Source organism: Homalodisca vitripennis, chromosome 2 (genome assembly GCF_021130785.1).
Source record: "Homalodisca vitripennis isolate AUS2020 chromosome 2, UT_GWSS_2.1, whole genome shotgun sequence".
In the NCBI taxonomy this organism is placed as follows: Eukaryota; Metazoa; Arthropoda; class Insecta; order Hemiptera; family Cicadellidae; genus Homalodisca; species Homalodisca vitripennis.
Window position 1 is genome coordinate 88597686 of NC_060208.1, and position 21335 is coordinate 88619020.

The following is a 21335-nucleotide window of genomic DNA, read 5'->3' on the forward strand; positions in this document are numbered from 1 at the left end:
CAAAGGTTTTCAGGTCGGGTCATCAAAAACTTAAACCAATGAACTTATTCCATTTCTCGCTTATTGCATTTGTGACATTCAATTTGGAATTTCAATTATGTAAAAGACATCTCTATCGACAACCAAGTAGATGACTGCTTGAAAGTATCCTTGAAGTATGATCCCACAAAATAGGATGGTGGAGACGATATATTTAGAGACAGCACCAGTTGTGGGTGGGCTCAATTTACTGAAATAGCTCTTCAGCCCGTCAGTTGACAGTCGCTTTTACGATGCAAGATGTTCGTCATCGCTTGCAATTCAAGAGGCAGAATAGACAAGTGGGCGGTTTCGTAACGATTTGACATTGGACAGTCAGAGTTGGTCTCCAATTAAATAAACATTAGCTGTTGCATCCTGTCAACACTTCCTGGCTTTAGTCAGTCTGGGACACGTGGCCATTGTGAACCCCATACAACAAAACAATAAAATTTAGAAAATTACACCATTATATTAGTCCCGCCGCTTTGAGCATGGTATAAGTATTAAAAAAACTAAAATTACAATATGGTACTTCAATATGAAAGATATATTTTTGACCTTTCCAGTGGTCAAATTGTTATTCTCTTATCTTTCTTATATTTCTTCTTTAATTTTCTTGCATGATTCTGCCTTAATCGTTCGTAAACCTATGATAACATTTGGACTCTTTTTGTTTTTGATTTGTCAAAATATTGTTGTATTTCTCTATCGGTTTCCAGAAAAACCAGGTTTTGTGCATGATCAGTTAGTTCCTTTAGTATAAAGAATGAATGCCAATTGGCTTTCGGCTCCTAAACTAGTAGTTCGGCCCGACAAACTAATGGAACCAAAGTTGGGTGAAGATATTAACCGCTTTCAAATTGGTTTTGGACGTTTGTGCATCTTTAATATTCAATATAGTGGATAAGGATCCTGTAAAATACTTAAAATCAAATAGTATCTTAGGGCAGGCACTGTTTAAAGGACTAATTGTAACGAAAAATTTGGTCTATAGTATGCATTAGGGACAAGTGATGGTTACATAAAATGTGCTAACCGGAAAGTTATAGAAAAATGTCTTCTTGCACAACATTGAGCAATTCTATATGAGGATGCTTGCAAAATTACAAATCTACAACTCATCTCATTCTCGAGATGTCCTGTGCACAGACAGATATAAAGGCAATCATGAAATCAAAAATTGTTTACATCCCCGGCACAAAAAAGATAAACTGTGTCAGCATTCTGAGTATACGCTTCCATAGCGTTCAGCCAAATTCCATGGTCAGACATGCACCATGCACCATCATGGATCTCATTATTGTCCATGCAGAAATGAACTTCCATGCATAATTAAAAGATTACAGACGAAATCTTTTTCAAGATATCTCGTGACTTGATACATTCACATGTTTTTCTCATTAAATTAGGCTTCATGACAGTGTTCGCATAATACAAGTTTCGATAAGCTAGCCAGGTTATGACAACGCAAGTCACTGAAGTCAGATTTTGTCACCAGTTTATAACATGGGCTTTCCACTCTGTTATATTTTTCTTTTGCGTCTACGGATAAAAATAGCACATGTACTCGGTACATGATTTTACTTGGATTATTTACAAATATATTTATTCTGCTATTTATAAACTTGATTTGAGTGTTTTAAAACAGTTTATAAACGTTGCGTCCGCATAAATATAAGCTATAACTAGGGAATAGTTACTACTACCTTGTTATTCACATCAAACCTATTTATTACTTTAGAGTACGTAAGCATTAGCAACAACTACTTTACGTTCATTTCGCTCATGGAGTGATATGCGCCATCATCGAACTCAGTGTTGTTCACATAAAAATTAAACTTCATGTAAACTTTCAAGTCTATGGGTCAGTTTGTTTCCGAGATATTAGGTGGAGAGACAGACAGACAGAAATAATTTTTCCAGCCTCTTCGCTAATGATCAATAATTAATAATTTATATGTTATAAAATCGACGTTATGTCTATTGAGCATGATTAATGTATAAGCATGTACGATTGACTTTCGCCGTCAGAAGGTTAACAATTTTTTGTAATTGATATTTTTAACCATTCTGAACATTTTAAAACGTTATGACTTATTTCAAATTATTACTAATCGTTAAAATGTTCAAAAGTAAAATAATTTGACCTAAGTCCTGAATTGAATCTCAATAGCTTAAAATGTAAAAACTGCAAAAATAGTAATTTAATTTAACTAGTCAGAAAAATGTTAATAACCAGAAGTCATGAGGCGCATGACACTGTGTAATGATGTTGATTATTTAATGACACCTACACCTGTTGACTGGTTAATGACATCTGCGGTCGTGGTAGAACTCAGGCGGCAGCCATATTTAACAAGGCAACAATGCACAACCAATTGAGTCTTGCCAATTTGCATCTGTTAGAGGGACCTTGAGCTCTGTTTCTGTGGATATTCCTATAAATAGACCAATAACTTTATGTTCTTGTCCAATTTTCTCTGTTTGGATTAGAGTACTTGTATCTCTTCACTTCTCGCTTTCTTTGACTTTTTGACCACACTGCATATGCATAGTGTTTCAGATTCCGATTGTTTTCCATTCCCACCCAACCATCCGATTATTTCAATTTCTAGTTTCTTTATACTATTGGAAAAAACTCATATCTTACACAACTCTTCATGTTTTAAAGTAAAAAAAAAACTGTTGATTTGTTACAATTTCTTGAATACGCTAATACTTACCCATATGAAACTATAATCTCTCCCTTTTATTTTTTAACATCTACAACCAAAGACACTATTCAACCCACGTATTTAATAAGTTTGTTATATTTAGTTAAATCCGTGTTATATTTTCCACAGCTTCCTAGTTAAAGAAAATGTTCTCTCTAAAGAGTGATAATTTTATCTCATCCTTCATTTTATGATTTTTTTTTCATTGATAAAATATAAGTAAAATGGATGTAGTTTCTTGTATTCCTCACAATATTATTTTTTACACTTTACTAAAACTCAATCCATGTTCACCCTGTTTAACTTTTTCAATTATATAAGCAGCCTAAAGCCCAAATGAGTAGCTTGCATTTAAAAATGCATACTTTGTAATAAGATCAAAGGTTAATAGCGCGCAAGGAATATGCTGTGTGTATCACTGGAGTAATGATTTTTTTCACCTTAGTGCATCTTGCCTCAATAGGAATACTAACCAGCAGTTTTGCCTTAGAAGCCCACACATTCAGCAACATTGTCTTTGGAAGCAATAAAATCAGGCTAAGAGCAAACAATCTCTACTACTGAGTATCTTGACCTCGTAAGCCAATTAACCAGCACCTTTGCCTTAGGAGCCAACAAACGGAAGTAATTTTGTTTAAACTCCACATACTGAAAAGCAATTAAACTTTGTAAAAGTGAATGCAAAATTGTTAAATGGTTATTCAGAAGCTAATGTAAATTATTATTTCAGATTCAAATCACGGAGAAGGATAAGGAGCTCGCGAGAGCAGTCTGGACCGAAGTCGAGAAAGACTACAGAGGCACTGGAATTCTCCTGTTTACTGAGTAAGAGGTCTACACATCAGATTTTTCTTTGACAAATTGTTCTTTGTTTTTAAATAATACAGACAATTGCTATGTATTTATCCTTTTGCTAAATATTGCTTGAATTTTTAATTCAAAAATAATTATGCCGTAACTCGGTTGTTAAGAGGTCCTATCATTTATTTCTGCGTTTGTAGAATACACTTTGAATAACTTTTATAAATGTGTCCTTGTTATTCACAAATGGAAACAAATATTTTGTAAGCAAAACGTCCGATTATGCTTTTTGTAAAATGCCCTTAAGAGTGACATTTTTGTGGTAAGGCGAGAGCTTCTCCACGTAAAATTGTATTTCTTATAGAGATATAGTTTTAAAATAAAAGATTGTCCATAGTTCATTAATTTTTAAGACATATGTACATGTGTGGAATTTAAATTTAGCCTCTGATATAGTGAAAAAGAGAATTATATGAGTTATGGCCATATAAATGGTTTTAAGCCACTATACACTTCCGTACTTATTAATGAACGACACTATTGTATAAGTTGCAAATCAGTTGGTGTAGTACCATCGAGGAATTTTATTACTAGCCGGTATTTTTAAACTTTTTCTTAATATTCCAGATTATTCACAACCTACCCTGACTACGTAAAATACTTCGAAAGGATGAAGTCGAGTCCAGATCAGGACATATTCGAGAGCGCTCGCTTCAAGAAACACATGGTCTCAGCCCTGTTCCCCTCCATAGCCCTGATGCTGAAGAACCTGGATCATCCTAGTGAACTGAGTAGTCAGCTCCACGAGATTGCAGTTAAACACAAGAGGAGGGGACTCAGAAGATCACACTTTGAGGTTTGTTCCAAGAAGTTAAATGACGGATCTACTTTAATGAAAATGCTATCGAAATCCTAATAATATTATAAATTCGAAAGCGCTTTTGTTTGTTTGTTTTGCTTTCCCATGTAAACTATTCAACAGATTGTACTGAAAGTTTACATGGGCATTCTTAGGGGAATGTAGGCCGTTAAATTTGTTTTAGTAAATAAATATTCTGGTTAAGTCAAGTCAAAGAAAAACAATCAATGTTGATGTCTCAGTTTATATTTATATTCCTTAGTTTTCCGGTATAAGGTATCCGGTATAAAGTACACCCTTTTCAGTTAATAATTTTAGTACTATAATAATAATAAGTTATCCAATATTGATCAGAAAGGCTTATTCTTATTATGAACTGTGCCCTGATGTTAACATGTTCGCTACAGAACATCAACTATTTGTACAGTTAACTCCAAATTTTATCATTTACCGCATATTTGTTGTAAATTTTACATTAATTTGGGTAAAAAAACATAAATCAGTAAAGAAAAGGATAATTTTACGTATAGATTATTATTTATTTTACGTCATATGTACGTGATGTCGGTCTATAACATATCTTGCCAATAGCATCCATAAAACTGTAACCCATTATCATGCTTGCAAGTATGTGGATTTGGTTATAGACTGATGTTAATTACAGTTGACATTGTAAAAAATAGTTTATAATGATGTTTTTAATAAATGTAATTATACAACAATTATAAATGTAACTAGTAAGGCACAACGGTTCCCCATTGTTTAATTTCCTGTTATTTTCAAATGTCAACGGTCTGAGGAGTAAAATGAACTCATTAACGCAAGGAATAAATACTTCACCCTATGATATTATATCGCTGGTCGAAAACCAATCTATCACCTGATATACACGATGCTGAGCTTAATCTTACGGGGTTCCATATCTTCAGGTGTGATAGGTCATCACTTACTAGTGACAAGTCGGGTGGTGGTGGAGTTCTCATAGCCGTACGAAATTGTATTTCTTGCACCAGGATTCCCACCAATGTCAATGACATTGAATGTATATTTTATCTTGTGTAAGTTTCCCACCTCCTCAGTACTTCTGGGAAAATGTCTATATACCTCCTAATCAGCCAACCATTAAGTATTCGGATTTTAGAGATGCTATGGATGAGGTCTATAATTCCCTGGGTGAACCTGCAGATGTCATAATAATGGGAGACTTTAATCAGGCCTGACACAAAATGGACGCGGCCCGACATTACTTCTGTGTCAAACTCTTCCCGTTGTCTGCTTGAACTTATTGGTGCATATAGCCTGAGACAGTTTAAATTATATAACCAACTACCGAGATGTATGTCTTGATCTGATACTCTCTTCAATTGAGACATCTGAAGTTGTGCATGCGCCTGATGTACTGTTGGAGGAAGATAGACACCATCCTGCTTTGTCTTTTGAATTTGAAGTGTTGCAGCTTCCACGACTGAAAGCCAAGAAACGGGTGCTTAACTTTCGAAGGTGTGATGTCGATGCTGTTTTCAATGGGCTGCAGGTTCTAAGCTACCCTGCATCAAGTGAGTTGGCGGATCCTGAGCGGGCTTTCACAAACTTCAGCGACTACCTGGCCTCTTTAGTTAGGGTCAATACTCCACTCAAAAGAGTTGGTGGAGCTAGATTCCCCTCCTGGTTCTCTAAAAAATTGAAACTGCTGGTTATCAGGAAGAAACAGTTACATAAAGTCTACAAGCATACAAGGGCGCACATTGATTATGATAATTTTCGGAGAACTAGAAGGGAGTGCAGAGACCTCACCCACGCGTGCTATTCAGAATACATCGGTAAGGTTGAAAATAGTATTCCTAGAGATATTAAGTCCTTTTGGTCTCATGTTGGTAGCCTTAAAAGTTCTCCTAACGTTCCGACACACATGACTTTAGACAAAAAGGAAAGCTACTGATCCTACTAGCAAGTGTGATTTGTTTGCTCGGTATTTTTCTTCAGTATTTAGTGATACTACAGTTCCTATTCCTAGATTTGATTATGGTTGGAACCAAACATTATCCAGCTGTTCAATAACAACCTTGGATGTCCAACAGACCCCTCGAATCACTGGATGCCAGAAAGAGTGCTGGGCCGGATGATATACCACCACGAGTTCTAAAACAGTGTGCTCCAATACTTGCAGTTCATTTAACAATTCTCTTCAGGCCTCTACTTGCTTCTGGAGTCTTTCCATCAAACTTGAAGCAGAGCTATGTAATCCCAATATTTAAGTCTGGAGATAGAGGGAACATAAGAGACTATAGACCCATTGTGATACAGTCTGCTCTCGCTAAGGTGTTTGAAAGTATCATCTTGAACAATATATATTCTCAACTCAAGAGTCGCATCTGTTTGGAGCAACATGGCTTCTTGAAGGGCCGCTCTACCACAACCAATCTACTGATGTTTCAGGAATATATAATGTCAAGCTTTTGCAAATTCCTCACAGGTAGATTGCATATATCTAGATTTTAGCAAAGCATTTGATAAGATTAATCACAGTCTACTTATATCAAAGCTTGAAGGCTATGGCATTTGGGGACCTCTGCTTCGTTGGATGAGTAGCTATTTGCGGGAACGTACTCTTATAGTCAAGTACGATGGAGGTACGTCCTTGCCATTCTCTGTCCCCTCAGGTGTACCACAGGGATCTCATCTGGGCCCACTGCTTTTTAACCTGTTTATCAATGATATTTCTAGTGCAATATCATCGAAGTTTCTTCTGTTTGCTGATGATATTAGGTTTTCAGCAGGGTTACATCTCCTCATGACCAAGAGGAACTCCAACATTCCTTGACAGGATAAGTAACTGGTGCAGAGTAAATGCTATGGAGCTTAATATAGCCAAGTGTCTTGTCATCAGCTACACTCGGAGCAACACAGCCAGGCCCTTTGACTATTCTCTAAATGGATCCCCTCTTAAGATAGTAGACAGAGTCAGGGACCTCGGAGTTATTATGACACCCTCCCTAAGCCCTTACGAACACATAATGCATGTTACAAATAAGGCCTCTTCTATGCTTGGGTTTATTGCCCGAACTTGCAAAGACTTCAGATCCCCCTCTACATTGGCTATCCTCTATAAGACTCTTGTGCGTCCTTTGTTGGAGTACTGTTCCGTTGTTTGGTCTCCATATCAAGCAGGCCACATTGTGCTGCTGAACAGAGTACAGGTGCGTTGCTTAAGACTTCTTGGAGTCAAAACTGGGATATAATTATCTTGCAACCCCCGTCGCTGAGATTGAGATGCTATATGGACTGCAACCTCTCCAGGAAAGAAGAAAATATATTGATATTTTATTCCTGTACAGGCTGGTGAACGGCTTCCTCGACTGCCCTCATCTAGTGTCGGATATAGACTTCTCTATACCAAGAGGTACCCGCTCTAAGACACTTTTCTGCAGAAGATTTAGGCCCACATATTATGCATCAAACCATGGAATATGCAGACTTCTAAAACTGGGTAGCGAGGCAGCGCACATCGACTTTTTTTCACGATTCAAAATACACCCTGAAAAACAAATTATTAAATGTAAACACCTAACACATGCTTAAACAGATCCACTTACAGTAACTAACAGCTACGATTGTATTAATTATTGATAGTATATTGTTGAGTTTCTAAATTTTATTAATGTTATAGCATTGGTCAACTATTTATTTATCGTTGCTGTTACTGTATTGTTATTATTCCTTGTTATTTATTGTTGTTTTTGTTATTTATATTTATAGTATATCACTCTGTTATTGCCTATGTTGTTCAAGTTAGAGCTTACATAAGACTGTGTATATTGATTATGATTTGTCATCTTGATTGCTAAGTACTTGATTTGTTGAATTACTTTTGTAAAAATGGTGGAACCGTTGAAATAAATAAATAAACATATGACATAGTCATAGTCATAATACAACATGCCATAGTGTTGCCTACTATTATTACATTAATAATAATAAATCACAATTGGTAAAAAAATATAAACGGTAGGCTAAGTATCAATGAAAAAATCATAGAATTCCAAAACATTACACCCAATATTACTTAATGTTATCGAGATAAACAAGTAGAATTATATATTTACCTGCGGAGTTTCTTAAAATAGCTTCTCTTGACAACGAATTTTAAAATTAGTGTTAAGGTTGCATTTCTTGTGCTGGAAATGTACGGCATTTTATCTTGTTGCTTACACCAAGGTAAAATTAGCGCACTCAGGGACTACGTGGTTAAAATTGTCCAACATCCCTGTTGACCGTCAAACAAGATCCAAGTCGTTTACACCACAAGGTCGTGAAACGCCATGTCCGCATCAACAATTATTATAGCTGACATCGCTCCATTGCATCCAGCCACTCCATTGCAACTGTAGGCGACTGTAGGCGGTGACTGTCAGTAACGTAATCTTTCAAATTATCACGTGCTTAGGTCAAGGTTAGTCGATGCTTCTAATATTAGCCACAAATTCTAATATCCTAGATACAAACAATGACAGATTTTAGTCACTTACGGAGACTGTACAACAAGGCATGCGAACATCATTTATTTTCATAATACTCGTCGTACTCAACACGTCTCCGGTAACTGAGCGGTAAACGTCTCATCCTTATCAGATCCGGATTAAAATCTTGATGTATTCTAAGTTTGTAAACTAATAACGCTTATCCGGTTCGGACGGAGAAATGATACAGGTTACGACAGACTGCCTGGACTAGAATAAATCTAGTCAAGGCAATACATAGGGCTAGGAGAGGAAAGGGTGGATATAGATGTTGAAAATTGTATAACTTTGATTTTTTAATTAAAAGTAATAATTCACTGACACGATGCGTCAGTTTGAAGTGGGGGTGGGCTGCGTCCTTCCAGGATAGGCTTCACCAGACACAAGACATACGTAGCTAACCTGTTCTGCTTCCTAGAGATGTGGTACACATATAATTTGTCTTCCTATAACCGAGTCTTGCGCTGCTTCACAGTTACTCCATGTTGTCATGGAAGGACTACTGGATATAGAGAGTTAGTACAAACGGACTGAGACAATAAATAAATAGTGAGAAATTAAAACCATTGTTGTATTGACCAATTAATGCATTACCAATTGTTAATATTATACACTCGGTATTAGCATTGTATTTCTTATTCGATAATCTAGATATTTGAATCAAGTCAGAATTAATAAGGTATACGGTTTAGGCTAGACCATGATATAATAAATAAATACAATGTCGTCGCAGATACTGTAAGGTATAATAAGTTCAACTCATTTTAATTCGAAGTTTAATGTCCTATCATGATGGATTTCATAAAAGAATATCACATATGATTAAAACAAAATTGAATCATAGGACATTCTCATATCAAACTTCATCAAATAATGGTAAATTATAGATTACAATTTCATCACGATTGACATGGTTTGGGGACCTTCAAAAATCTTTACAAATCATTTCATAAATATTGATCAGATGACATAATAATTACCTAAATTATCACATATTGATTCTTTCAGGATTTTATTATATTTCTATGAGACATGAAATTAAAAATTTATAAATTTTCAGGTCTTGCAAGAAGTGATTATGACTACTCTAAAGAAGGCGTTTGGAGAGGCATTCACGGCAGATACGGAGTCAGCTTGGAACAAAATATTAACTGTGGCTTTCGATGGCATTTCTACCACAATTGAGAAAACCGAGTTATAGTTGAGGATTCGCGGATCGCCTGAATCCACATATCTTCAGTTGCTAATGACAACTAAGACTGAGATGATGTACAAAACTCTTGTAAAATAATAATTCAATCTATGCCAAGGTTCAAAATAAAAACCTTTTGTAGTTTGTATAAAAGTAAACTTGTAGAATAAATGACAATCATAACAACTACCCATTCTAGCATGTAGAGGGACTCTGTAACTTATTAGTTTAGTTGTAATATGTAAATAAAATAGTATGTTTGTAAAGTGTGTTAATGAGTTTTACATGTAATATAAATCATATACTTATTACATTAAAAATGTACTGCAATTATTTGCTACGACCTTATATGTGTAGCATTATTTACACTATATATTTGAATTCTAATAATTTGTGATTTAACTTAGGCTTGTACAATGATACTTTTCAAACTTGTATGAACAAGAAAGAAGTTCTGATATAGATTGCTTTGTTTTAGTTTATTTCCTAACATCCTTCTGCATTAAAACATAAACCAATAACAACCTCAATAAAGATAATCCTTAGAATAATATAATACTATATTATCCCAGGTACGTAGATGACATTCTGTCACTTTCAAAGTAATGAAGAAAATATTAATAACGTTTTGATATTATTAAATAATTGGTTATACAACAATATTGAAACCAATATAAAAGTTTAGAAACAAAAGTAATAATTTCATGACACGACAACTTACAAAAATATACGGTAAATTATTATAAAAATAATCACACCAACTTTTTATTCCAAAACGTTGCAATACACCCTTAAAAAAGCATTCTTTCAATAATGTAGGCATATATGTTAAGACAAGTTCCTAAAACATAACTAATTTTCAAAATTTAAAAACAATTATTATGAATTGGTAATACAAAAATATACAGTCCAAAAACGTTTGAAAACGATAAGTTTTGTATGCTAATGGGAACAAGCGATACAAGAATATATTTGTCTGAATTTATTTCAAACTTTCCATTAATTACTAAGACAAATTTATGAAATCTGAATTCCGTAAGTTATACATTGCCTTGATTACACACAAAAGGTTAAGCAAAAATACTAAATAAATATTATTCACATTTATTAAGAACGTCCAAATAATCAGTCAGGTAGTTAGGATAAGAGAGTTTTCAATAGTATATTTTTTGTGTTTGCAGCCTTTCCTGTTTTCCTAATATCCCTCCTTGTCCTGTTCCCGTCCATATCCTGCCCATAACCGAATACCACCTGGTCCTCCAGCTTGTTGATGTTAAGTAGGTATTGTGTTAAATTCTGGTTATACTTACAATTCCGTACTTTTTAATACTTAACTTCATCATTAAAATTCGTAGTAGTAATGATAGTTTACAGTAATATTTTAAATGTGGTCTTATATCGATTTGGTGGGTGGCCCTAAACCGAATAGCCTATTTACCAAGAATCCTACAGAAATATTAGTGTTAGATCAAATTAATACCCAAAGTAAGTTGGATTCTTTGTTTACACATCTTAACTCAATATATCGTGTGTTCCAAATTGAAGGGATCTTGGAGACTATAAAAGATACAGCAATACACCACAATAATTGGCAATAATTTTCAGCGCAAAGCGTGTAGAACTGTTTTCCTGCAACGATTGATACTTGCTCCTTCAAGTTAACACTATTCTCTACTAAAAGTTCCAACATTCTTTAGAAGGAAACTATAGTGATTTTATCAAGTTGAAGGTCTAAGTTAAATTTTGGTTTAGCTGCTAACTTTACCGGCTGACTTTTGTTTTTATTTAACATTAGACCATTTGACTGAAACCACAGGTAAGCCTCATTTAAAGCTGTCTCCAGTGAATTATTCAAACCTGCAAAAAAATCATTGGTTGAAACGGTAATTATTGTGTTATAGCAAAAAAAACGAATTGCTGATGCAATAGAAAAGCGTGCAGCAGGTCGTTAACATAGAGCAGGAGGAGAATTGTACCCAACACGGACCCCCGAGAAACTCACTGATCATCGATAGATCAAGATGACATGTTGTTTACAACCCACCCGCCTAATTTGGTGGCCCCGACTGTATATTGGATCTATCTGCTGTATATGTACTACTCTGCTTCCTGTTGAATAGATACGAACTCAACCATTGGTTGACTCTACCTTTAAATCCGGAAAGCTCAAGTTTTATTTTGGCAAAAGATCAATAGTTAAAAGATTTAATCAAGTATAGAACATAGTACACATGCCACATAGTACCGGTGCAACTGGATCCAAAGACTGTAAAACTGATCCATAAAACTAAAAACAGCATCGACTGTTGAGTATTTGGCAAGGAATCCAAACTAATACTCTGAAAGAATCTTGAAATTATTAAGAAATTGTATAACTCGAGAAAGAAAAATGTGTTCACAACATTTAAACCAAACTGGTATTAGAGCTATTGAACGATAATTAACATTACTATTTTATTCTTTTTTAAATTGGTTTTTTTGAATATTTTACATTATCAGAGAATGTTTCACTTTCTTAGTGATTCATTAATAATGAAATGCAATAGTTCTGCAATTAAATGTGCACATGTCTTTAGAACAGAGGAGAGCACGCCGCCCCAACCTGTTTTTTTTTTTTCGAAGAAGTTATAGTTTTTGCACTTCCTCAGGCATGTCACGGTGTACAAATATTGAAAAGCTATTTTCTTTTTCATCGTCCTATAAAAGTGAAGAGCAACTGGTATGTCAAATGATAAATTTTTTGTAACATGTACAAAAATTGAAATTACTTATGAATAATGCATTTATTGAAGCCTAAAATTGCTGTATTTAATTTCTTACAGTTTGGGGATAGTACAGCAAAATTTTCCTGTATGACTATAATTGTGAATCGTGTGGTATTTCTTTCTTAAAAATATTCAGCTCTATAGTATATTATTTTTTACATCTGATTCACGAATTGATTTTATCTTACGTGGTAAGTAGCAAAGGGAAAACATATCCCCCTCATTTCAGATGATTGAATAAAGTCAATAATACCTATTAACATTGAAACCGGTTTAGTTTGCTACAAAAAGCGAAAGTCAAAGAAAATAAGCAAATTTTAAATAAATATAGACCATAAAAGAAACATTGGACTTTTTACCGATGTTGCAGTTAGAGATGAGTCTTTTATATGTGACTAATTCTATTTAGAGAGTGAACAAAACTTTAGAAACTATTAATCTAGTGGAAACTATATCAACAACAGTTGCGGACATTATGTTTAAGAAAACTATTTGGATCACCAAATGTTTGACTTTGGACAATTCAGTAGCAAAAGGATTGACAGACCTTTAGTGTTTGTCTTGCAAAATCCACTTGTTTAAGGGTAGAGGCCCGTGAACATTGTTTTAAAGATGTATGCATTACTTATTTCCCATCTAAAAGTTTTTAAATGCTAATAATGTCGGCACTGTAATATGAATTATGCTCTAAGGGTTTTAGCAGTATGTACATAAAACCTGTGACTGAATTTTCGTAATTACCCTTTAAGTGCATTCTATGATACGTATTCTGCACTAAGGAGACCCATCCAGAAGTGTCTATGTAATCTGTCTGGATTCACTATATTATGTTACAAAATTGCCTTATCAGCCAGCAGTTGAAGAACTCCACTATCTTTTGAATCAATACAGGGAAATTAACCATTGTAAATAAGTCTCTATTAGAAGTTATAGGTATGTACTTCATAATTATATGACCTTTCTTGTTGCTATTGCGTAAAAAACTGTTTTCGGAATATTGTGTAGGTCAAATATTTCACCTTGCTGCAATAAATAGACTTTAAAAAATATTAACTCAACATTTCAAACTATCTAATAGTTTTGGTATATTAACTGGCACAAATATTTCAACTTAAAGAGGCGTAGTAGAAGCGTAACTTTCCATAATAATATTAAGACCCATAGATCGAAACCACACTTTGTTCCCACTTGAACGAAATTGGACTGAAACGCTCTAAATTTGGAACTTGGACTGAGATTAATGATTGGATAGGGTACACGGACATATAAAACTCCAGATGTTTTGTAGCTATATATTCACCAAGCCTGGAAGTATATGAATTAGAACAATTAGCTATAATTCCATGGAAATCATCAGCCTACACATATATGACGCCAGGTGTTACTCTCGAAGCTATCAGGACAAGACTATACACCGAAAAGAGAGCTCTTATCAACCTCTGGTTATAATGAAAAGGTAATGGAATGGAGTCATACTAAGGGCGTGTATAAGCTTCTAGGACACTGTGCTCCCCCGGCTATGTGGCATTAATTAAAACCTCACATAAGGTGTTCAGTAGCCTTTATTGCGGATGCTTGGTTTTTATGTTCGCAGTTACAACAGAGAATGATTATAACCCACTAATGGATGTTGTCATCGAATAGATAATATAACTGAAAAATCTAAATTCCATTTCCAGTCTAATTCTAAGATTTAACTTAAAACCCTTTTTATAAGTGCAAGGAGTGTTTAACTCACGGTACATGCATCCCTCAATCCACTGACTCCTCTACTGTCTCATTTATCTGAAAGCGTTGCGGGTACAGAATGCAGCACCCTTCAACTAACCTTGCTAAGGCGTGATCAGTGGAATAAGTCAAAAGTACACAAAATGGATTAACAAAGGATAAATTAATTTAAATATTCTGTAACATGATCTATCCGCTGCTTCTAAATTTAATTTAAAATATTTTATTTTACTTCCACTTAGACTTCTCCTCCACTCACACCATATGCCAATTACGAAACAGGACTCTTTAGTTCATTCAATTCCAACTCTAACTTTAATATTTTCACCGAGTTAGAAAACTTTAAAACGCTAACTGTCGAGACAAATGTTTAGTAAAACACAATGTATTAGTTTTAAGGTAGATACCCAGTATGTAACTAGTTTACACAAGCAAGGTCAGACTTGTTCTGCCCCGGGTTGATCAGGAACAAGTGCAGGTTCCGCCAACGAATTACCGGTATACTACGTTGGGTTCCGCTATCAACTGTTAATGGCAGATATCAGCTGGTTGATTAAGCTGACTGACACGTATTTTCCTTTAATTTAAATCAATATTACGCTTTTTGTGTATTTTGTGGCTCACAGCTTATTTTCACTAAATATGTATTTAAGATTTATTATTCAACTGTAAATTACAAAATATTTGCATTATAAAATGTTTTAATTTATTTTAGTGGTCTCCACCCAGCGAACAGTACAACAGAATAATAGCTCCCAGAATAAACAGAAACGTGGCCAGATGCAGTGACAAAGTGGAAGGTGCCTCAGTATCGCCACTGGAGACACTAAAGAGCAACAAATTAGGCATAATAAGGCAAACGCCACAGGATTGTTTGTCATCCACATTTGATTTCCAACTTGAAAGCCTATTGGTTCGTTGGAAAGAGATTAGAAAGGCTCATTAACTACGTATATGCAATCGATAGCTTTCTGTGAAGTTTCTTAACTGCTTGTCACATAAATCTCTGGTAAATAGTGACGTGGCTAAGGGTTCTCATCCTATAATCTCATTGTTTGTAATATTTATTAATTATAATGGTGAGGAATTGAGAACAAATTACCTTCGTATCGCAGATATCGTTGAGATTTGTAATAAAATAACTTTTTCTGGTTGTATTGAACTACAAAAAGTTGAAGGCTATTTTTAAATGATACTATCGTAATAACATGAGACTCAATATTACTAAATAACTTCTCTTTATACCAAAAGTGCCATTTTTATTAGTACCAGAGACCATTGTTGTAGTATTTCTGTGTTGTATAGCACGAGATAGATCAAGGAATTATTTATTAGGAGACATGTAAGCAGGAACAGTGCAATATAAACGAGTTGAGAATATAGTATTTTTTTTAACGTTTCTATATATTCGAACGTTTTGCAGTGATTCCAACATATGTTTTGTTGGTTAATCTCCACTATGTCATTAGCCAATCTTGATTCTACCTTTAAATATATTACATGCACAACCAATACTGTATAATAAATAAATAGTCAAAGATTCTACTCAGTACTCATTAGTCATTGAGTGAGTCACAGACTGTGATGAAGTTACGTCTTATTCCAACTCATCAGCTGATATTGTTTTGTTGAATAAGAAGGTACTTGATGAACTCCTGAAATTTATTGTGGAGTCTTTTGCACAATTATATTTTTATTTATAAAAGAAGAAAATGTTTCGTTCAACGTCACCGTTTGACAAACTTTTAGGTATGTGTTCTATTATCTTACATTCCCTTTTGTTATTTACATATGAGGTTATAGTAGCCTAGCTGACCTTGTTAAACCCAGTTTTCTGATTTTATAAAAACAATAAGTCTGTCTTGTAGATTTATTTGTAGTTCTAGCCCAGATATAATTTATGTCTCAATTATAACTTGCCATTGGCTTGTTTTCTATACCTCGACTAGATTGTTTATTTTGTGTATAATGATTGACTATTTTTGTGGAAACCATTGCCTTAGCTTTTACAAATTTTAACCCATTATGATACTAGGCTTACTACATGTTTCTATGCATTTACTAGAGATAAACCATGGTACTAGGCCTAGTTTACATTTTTTGTTTATTCACTTTGCATATTTTTCAAATGGAAAGTGGCTAATAAGTACCTAGGATAGGATATTATGGCTGCACTTCCCAAAGAGGCCAGCAAAACAATCGATTTTATGAAAGTAATAAATTTAAAATGAAACAAGAAATATCAAAATAGGTTGGCTACAATAACAAAACTAACTATTGATCACACTAAATAATTAAAAATACGGTATCAATTTACAATATCGTGACCATGGAAAGGTATGTTCATTTTTTTCCCCTGAAAACTACAATTTTTCCTGAAAACAATAGTGAAGAAAAAATTCGTCGGCAACGAAAATCAAAGGAGTTACGATTTTTTGAAAACTCTGTTTTTGACAGTATCTCTGGCAATCTTACTGAAATGATGCTGACAAGTACGTTAATTCTGTCAACGATGCCTGCCCGCTGCGCAGTGCTGCGCACTGCTTGCTCTTTTAGAAAAAAAATTAACTCGAGCTTGCAAAAGTCGAATCCCAGATCACGTGATGCCCCTGATCCTTAACCCTCCAAGTGTTGTTCGACAAAATTTTGTCGGTTATTTTCCATTTTTAACGCAATAATGCCCGAAAGGCATCAATATAATACAATAATATACTTTCCCCCCAGTTTATATGCACCTGTGATAATAATACTTGGCTATAAATGCCCAACCCATGAAAAAAAGTCCATTTTTCATGGTCACGGTATTGTAAATAAATACCAAAAATACTTTAACTAGGACTAGTTTATTATTTGTTTTCCTTCTAAGGAGTTCATAATTTGTTATAGCCTAGTTACACAAAAATAGATAAGTTAACTGCTGGAATAGGCTAGATCTCAACTCTAATTTAGAATCTTCAAACAACATGTATTTACACATTAACTCTTTGAGTGTAAAGAGCTGGGCTGCAGTAGGTATAATAAGCAGCTACCACAATCAAATCAACTATCGATTAGAAATGTTTAAACTGTCGAATATAAAAACATTATTTTGACCTGTTAGATAATTCATAGTAACTAACTGCCAGCTGTTTTTATTGTGTAGAGTATCTAAATTGCTTAAAATTAAGTTAACTCAAACAAAATAAAATCATTTGCATAGTGAGTTAACATTAGCAATAGCAATGGCAATGAACAACACTATTAACGCTTGCAATGATCTTGCTCCTTTAAATCCAAAGTGTCTAGTTTGTAGTGAGGAGATGAAAATTAGAATTAAAGGTATAAATTCGATAGTGTTTTGTAAGAAAAGTCAAAACAAACATGACGTCAACAAACCCATATGAGAAGACTTTTATTACTATAAATTTGGTTTAATGAATATATTATCAATCGTGTACTGTTTTAGGAACCAAACCAACTATGACTTTCTAATAAATGAATGTAGTTGTGACGTCATTAGTTATGATGTGCAGAAATACCATTTCAGATTGGCTATCATTTTGTAGACAGGTTTTTTTTGTATGGTTTACTAAAGTATTATTATTTGGGAGACTTTAATAAGTGGCCTACACTCGTTATTCGATTTTTATTATCGAACGTCATATTATCCTACTTCGATATTATATAATAATTGTACGCTACAAGAATTATAATACATTACAAGTTGTAATTAAATAACTTGAATAATAGCATCAAAACATAACAAAACCAACTTTTCACTAGACCTAGTACCAGAAAAACTATAATAATTGCAGCTTGCTCCGATTGCAGTAGGCAACTGCTTGTATTTAAATTAAGTTAAGGATGGGCTTGACTGTGCCAAGTCCACATCTTGAAGCCACTTGAACAAATCTCAAGACTTTTAAAAAGATATCTCATATAATTTTCTCATCGCCATTTTCAAGTTCTCCAAAAATTAGTTACTTCATATTGTTTACTTTAAAAATTAAAAGTTATTGTAATTAATAAGTTGAAATCATATGTTATGTTAAATGAATTGTAATATCAAATTATTCATTGGATAACATCAATCAAAAAATTTGATAAAAACAACGGAATTACAGTGTAGGCCGCTTATTAAAGTCTACCCTTATTATTTTCTATAATCTTAAATATCTATATTTCTTTCACATATATAAATCTAGCATCACACTATAATACCACTGTAAAAACTTATAACGTAATTTGGTTTGACATTGTTTTTCCAAATTAGTTAAAATAAAGTAAAAATCATGTGTATGGTATTTGAGTAATGGCAGCAAGTGCAATGGCAATTTACATGTGTTATTTGTGTCACAAGGTGATGTCCGACATGTTTATCCTTCAAAATAGTAAAAAGTAACTAAATGTTAAACTGTTTTATTTGTTACATTTTATAAATATGCATTGCCTAGATAGTTTTTATTCATTATTAAATTCTCATATTATCAAAATCTCATATTATACGTAATAAATTGAATAAAAATAGATTATCTGTCTAGATTTGATTTGTTACAGCGGGTAAAAGCTGTTTGAAAATATAAGAGTTAAATAAAGTTATGAAGTTGCAGATTTTCAACATTTTGCACAAATAAGTAAATCAAAATTCGTTTATAAAGATATTCATTTATTATATCTTGGTGTAGTTCTTCCTATTTACATAGAGATCAGTTAAAACAGTACACACAAAACAATTAAGATCATGAAAATTAAATGTTTGTTTTTACAAATTTTAATTTTTTATATTAAAAATGTTCAACATATTTTATTACTCAAATACATTTTATAAGTTATAGCGTATCTTTCTCTCCACAAAATAAAAACAAAAAATCCCAGTATGTTTATTTTTTTGATCGAGAATTATTTGGTCGAACACTTTTAAACAAAGAGTAAAATATCATGGCACTGAGGGATACAAGCTGTCTGTCAGAAATATTTGACAATGATCATGCTACCCCCCCCCCCCCCATAAGTGCTTGGCACTGAGAGGGTTGAGGGGAGTCTCATGTTTATTTCGTTTTATAGTAGCAAAACACTACTGTGACAGATCAATATAGTTCATGTCAGCTTTAACATTCAATAATTTTATTCACAGTACTAAAATAAACGCTTAACTTCACCATTTATATCTTCAGTAGTCCATTAATTTTTTTACAATTAAGGAGAGAATTGAAGAAAATGGACGAGGGGGTCAAGGTTTCACTTGACCTACAGATAGGTTACATGTTTAGAAAATAAAATTAGTACAGAGGAGAGGTATGAATAAAGTTAGGTACCAGAGAGAAACCATCTGCCACTGGAAATGAGAAGAAGAGAATATTCAACAAAAAGTCTACAGATCGATTCAAATCAAGCCTACAGTGCCAAAACTGGGATAACGTATCTTAACAGCTGACGCCAACCAGGCCTACAATGTTTTCATGAAATCCTACAAGTAACATTGAATAATACCTGCCCACTAACAACAACAAGAAGAAGACCACTTAACAAGAGAACTCATTGGAATGACTAGTGCACAAGGCTGAAAAAAAGCATACATCCAAGCACTGGAAAGAGAACAATGTACAGGGAGAGCTGAGGACAAGATCGAAACAGCAGCAAGGAAAAAAGAGTATGACCTAAGACTCAAGCTCCTCAAAAACGAGAGCAAACAGCTGCTCACATAGAACAGGCTGACAACAAGCCTAAAGCTCTGTGGCAAATTATAAATAATGAGCGAAACGCAAAACCTAACACAACCAGAGAATGGAAACTACAACTCGACAATGGAACAACCCAAGACCCAACAGACATTGCAAACTGCTTCAATAACTTTTTTGCCACAGTAGCGGAAAGAACACTCCAAACCCACCATAACAGGCTTAAACACCCCACAAAACGAAGACCCATTGCCAGAAGTAAATTATGAATTGCAATTTCGACCAGTAACCCACAATGACATAAAAAATGCCATTAACTCCCTGAAGCCAAAAACTTCCTCGGGGTATAGATGAAATATCAGCAAAACTGACAAAAATCTGTGTAGAAGAATTAACCATCCCTCTGGCAGATATCACAAACACAAATCCCCTCCAACAAGGAATCTTCCCAGATCTACTAAAAAACCGCTAAAGTCTATCCAAAATACAAAAATGGCGAAACTACCAACACTAGTAGCTACAGACCCATCTCACTTATCCCGACTTTCTCTAAAATAATAGAAAAGGTAGTCCTCGACAGGCTACTCCTCCACCTAGAAGAGAATAACCTCCTCACAGGCCAAAACACGGTTTCCCTAAAGGGGAGGTCAACCGCTACTGCCCTGATACAACTTGTAGAACATGTAATCGACGAACTAGAAGAGGGAAACACTGTAACAAGTTTTTTCTTAGATTTCAGTATAAAGCCTTTGATTGTCTCAGTCATAACAGACTACTCACAAAGTTAAACACCCTTGGAGTGACTGGGACAGAGGCTAAGTGGTTCTACAGCTACTTATATGAACAGGAAACAGCTTGTGGAGATACAATACACAGAAAAATGGCATCAAACAAAAAATCAAATCTGAACCCACCACTGCGCAACGAGGAGTCCCACAAGGTTCAGTCCTGGGCCCTGTGCTGTACCTCCTCTTCACTAACGACCTTCCTGGCTGTTTGGAGGACAACTGCCATACAGTAATGTACGCCGACGACACAGTGCTCACACTGGCCAATAGATCAGCAGAAACCACTTACCAGA

The 21335-nt window shown here is 34.3% G+C and overlaps 2 protein-coding genes across 4 annotated transcripts in view; both read left to right on the forward strand.

The window, feature by feature from the left end:
* Positions 1-10568, forward strand: part of LOC124354338 (neuroglobin-2-like) — a 31903-nt gene extending 21335 nt beyond the window's left edge. The window contains exons 2-4 of the mRNA XM_046804709.1: positions 3466-3560; positions 4164-4392; positions 9973-10568. Of these exons, the coding sequence (XP_046660665.1) occupies positions 3466-3560; positions 4164-4392; positions 9973-10113 (465 nt within the window). The 3' untranslated portion in view covers positions 10114-10568. The remainder of the gene's footprint in view (positions 1-3465; positions 3561-4163; positions 4393-9972) is intronic.
* A 5611-nt stretch (positions 10569-16179) lies between these two features.
* The window catches only part of LOC124354339 (hepatocyte growth factor-regulated tyrosine kinase substrate), a 72249-nt gene continuing 67093 nt past the window's right edge, over positions 16180-21335 (forward strand). The window contains exon 1 of one of the 3 annotated variants that reach the window (XM_046804711.1): positions 16180-16346. In XM_046804711.1, the coding sequence (XP_046660667.1) occupies positions 16310-16346 (37 nt within the window). In that variant the 5' untranslated portion in view covers positions 16180-16309. The remainder of the gene's footprint in view (positions 16347-21335) is intronic. The other 2 variants (XM_046804710.1, XM_046804712.1) reach the window with 2 other exon arrangements.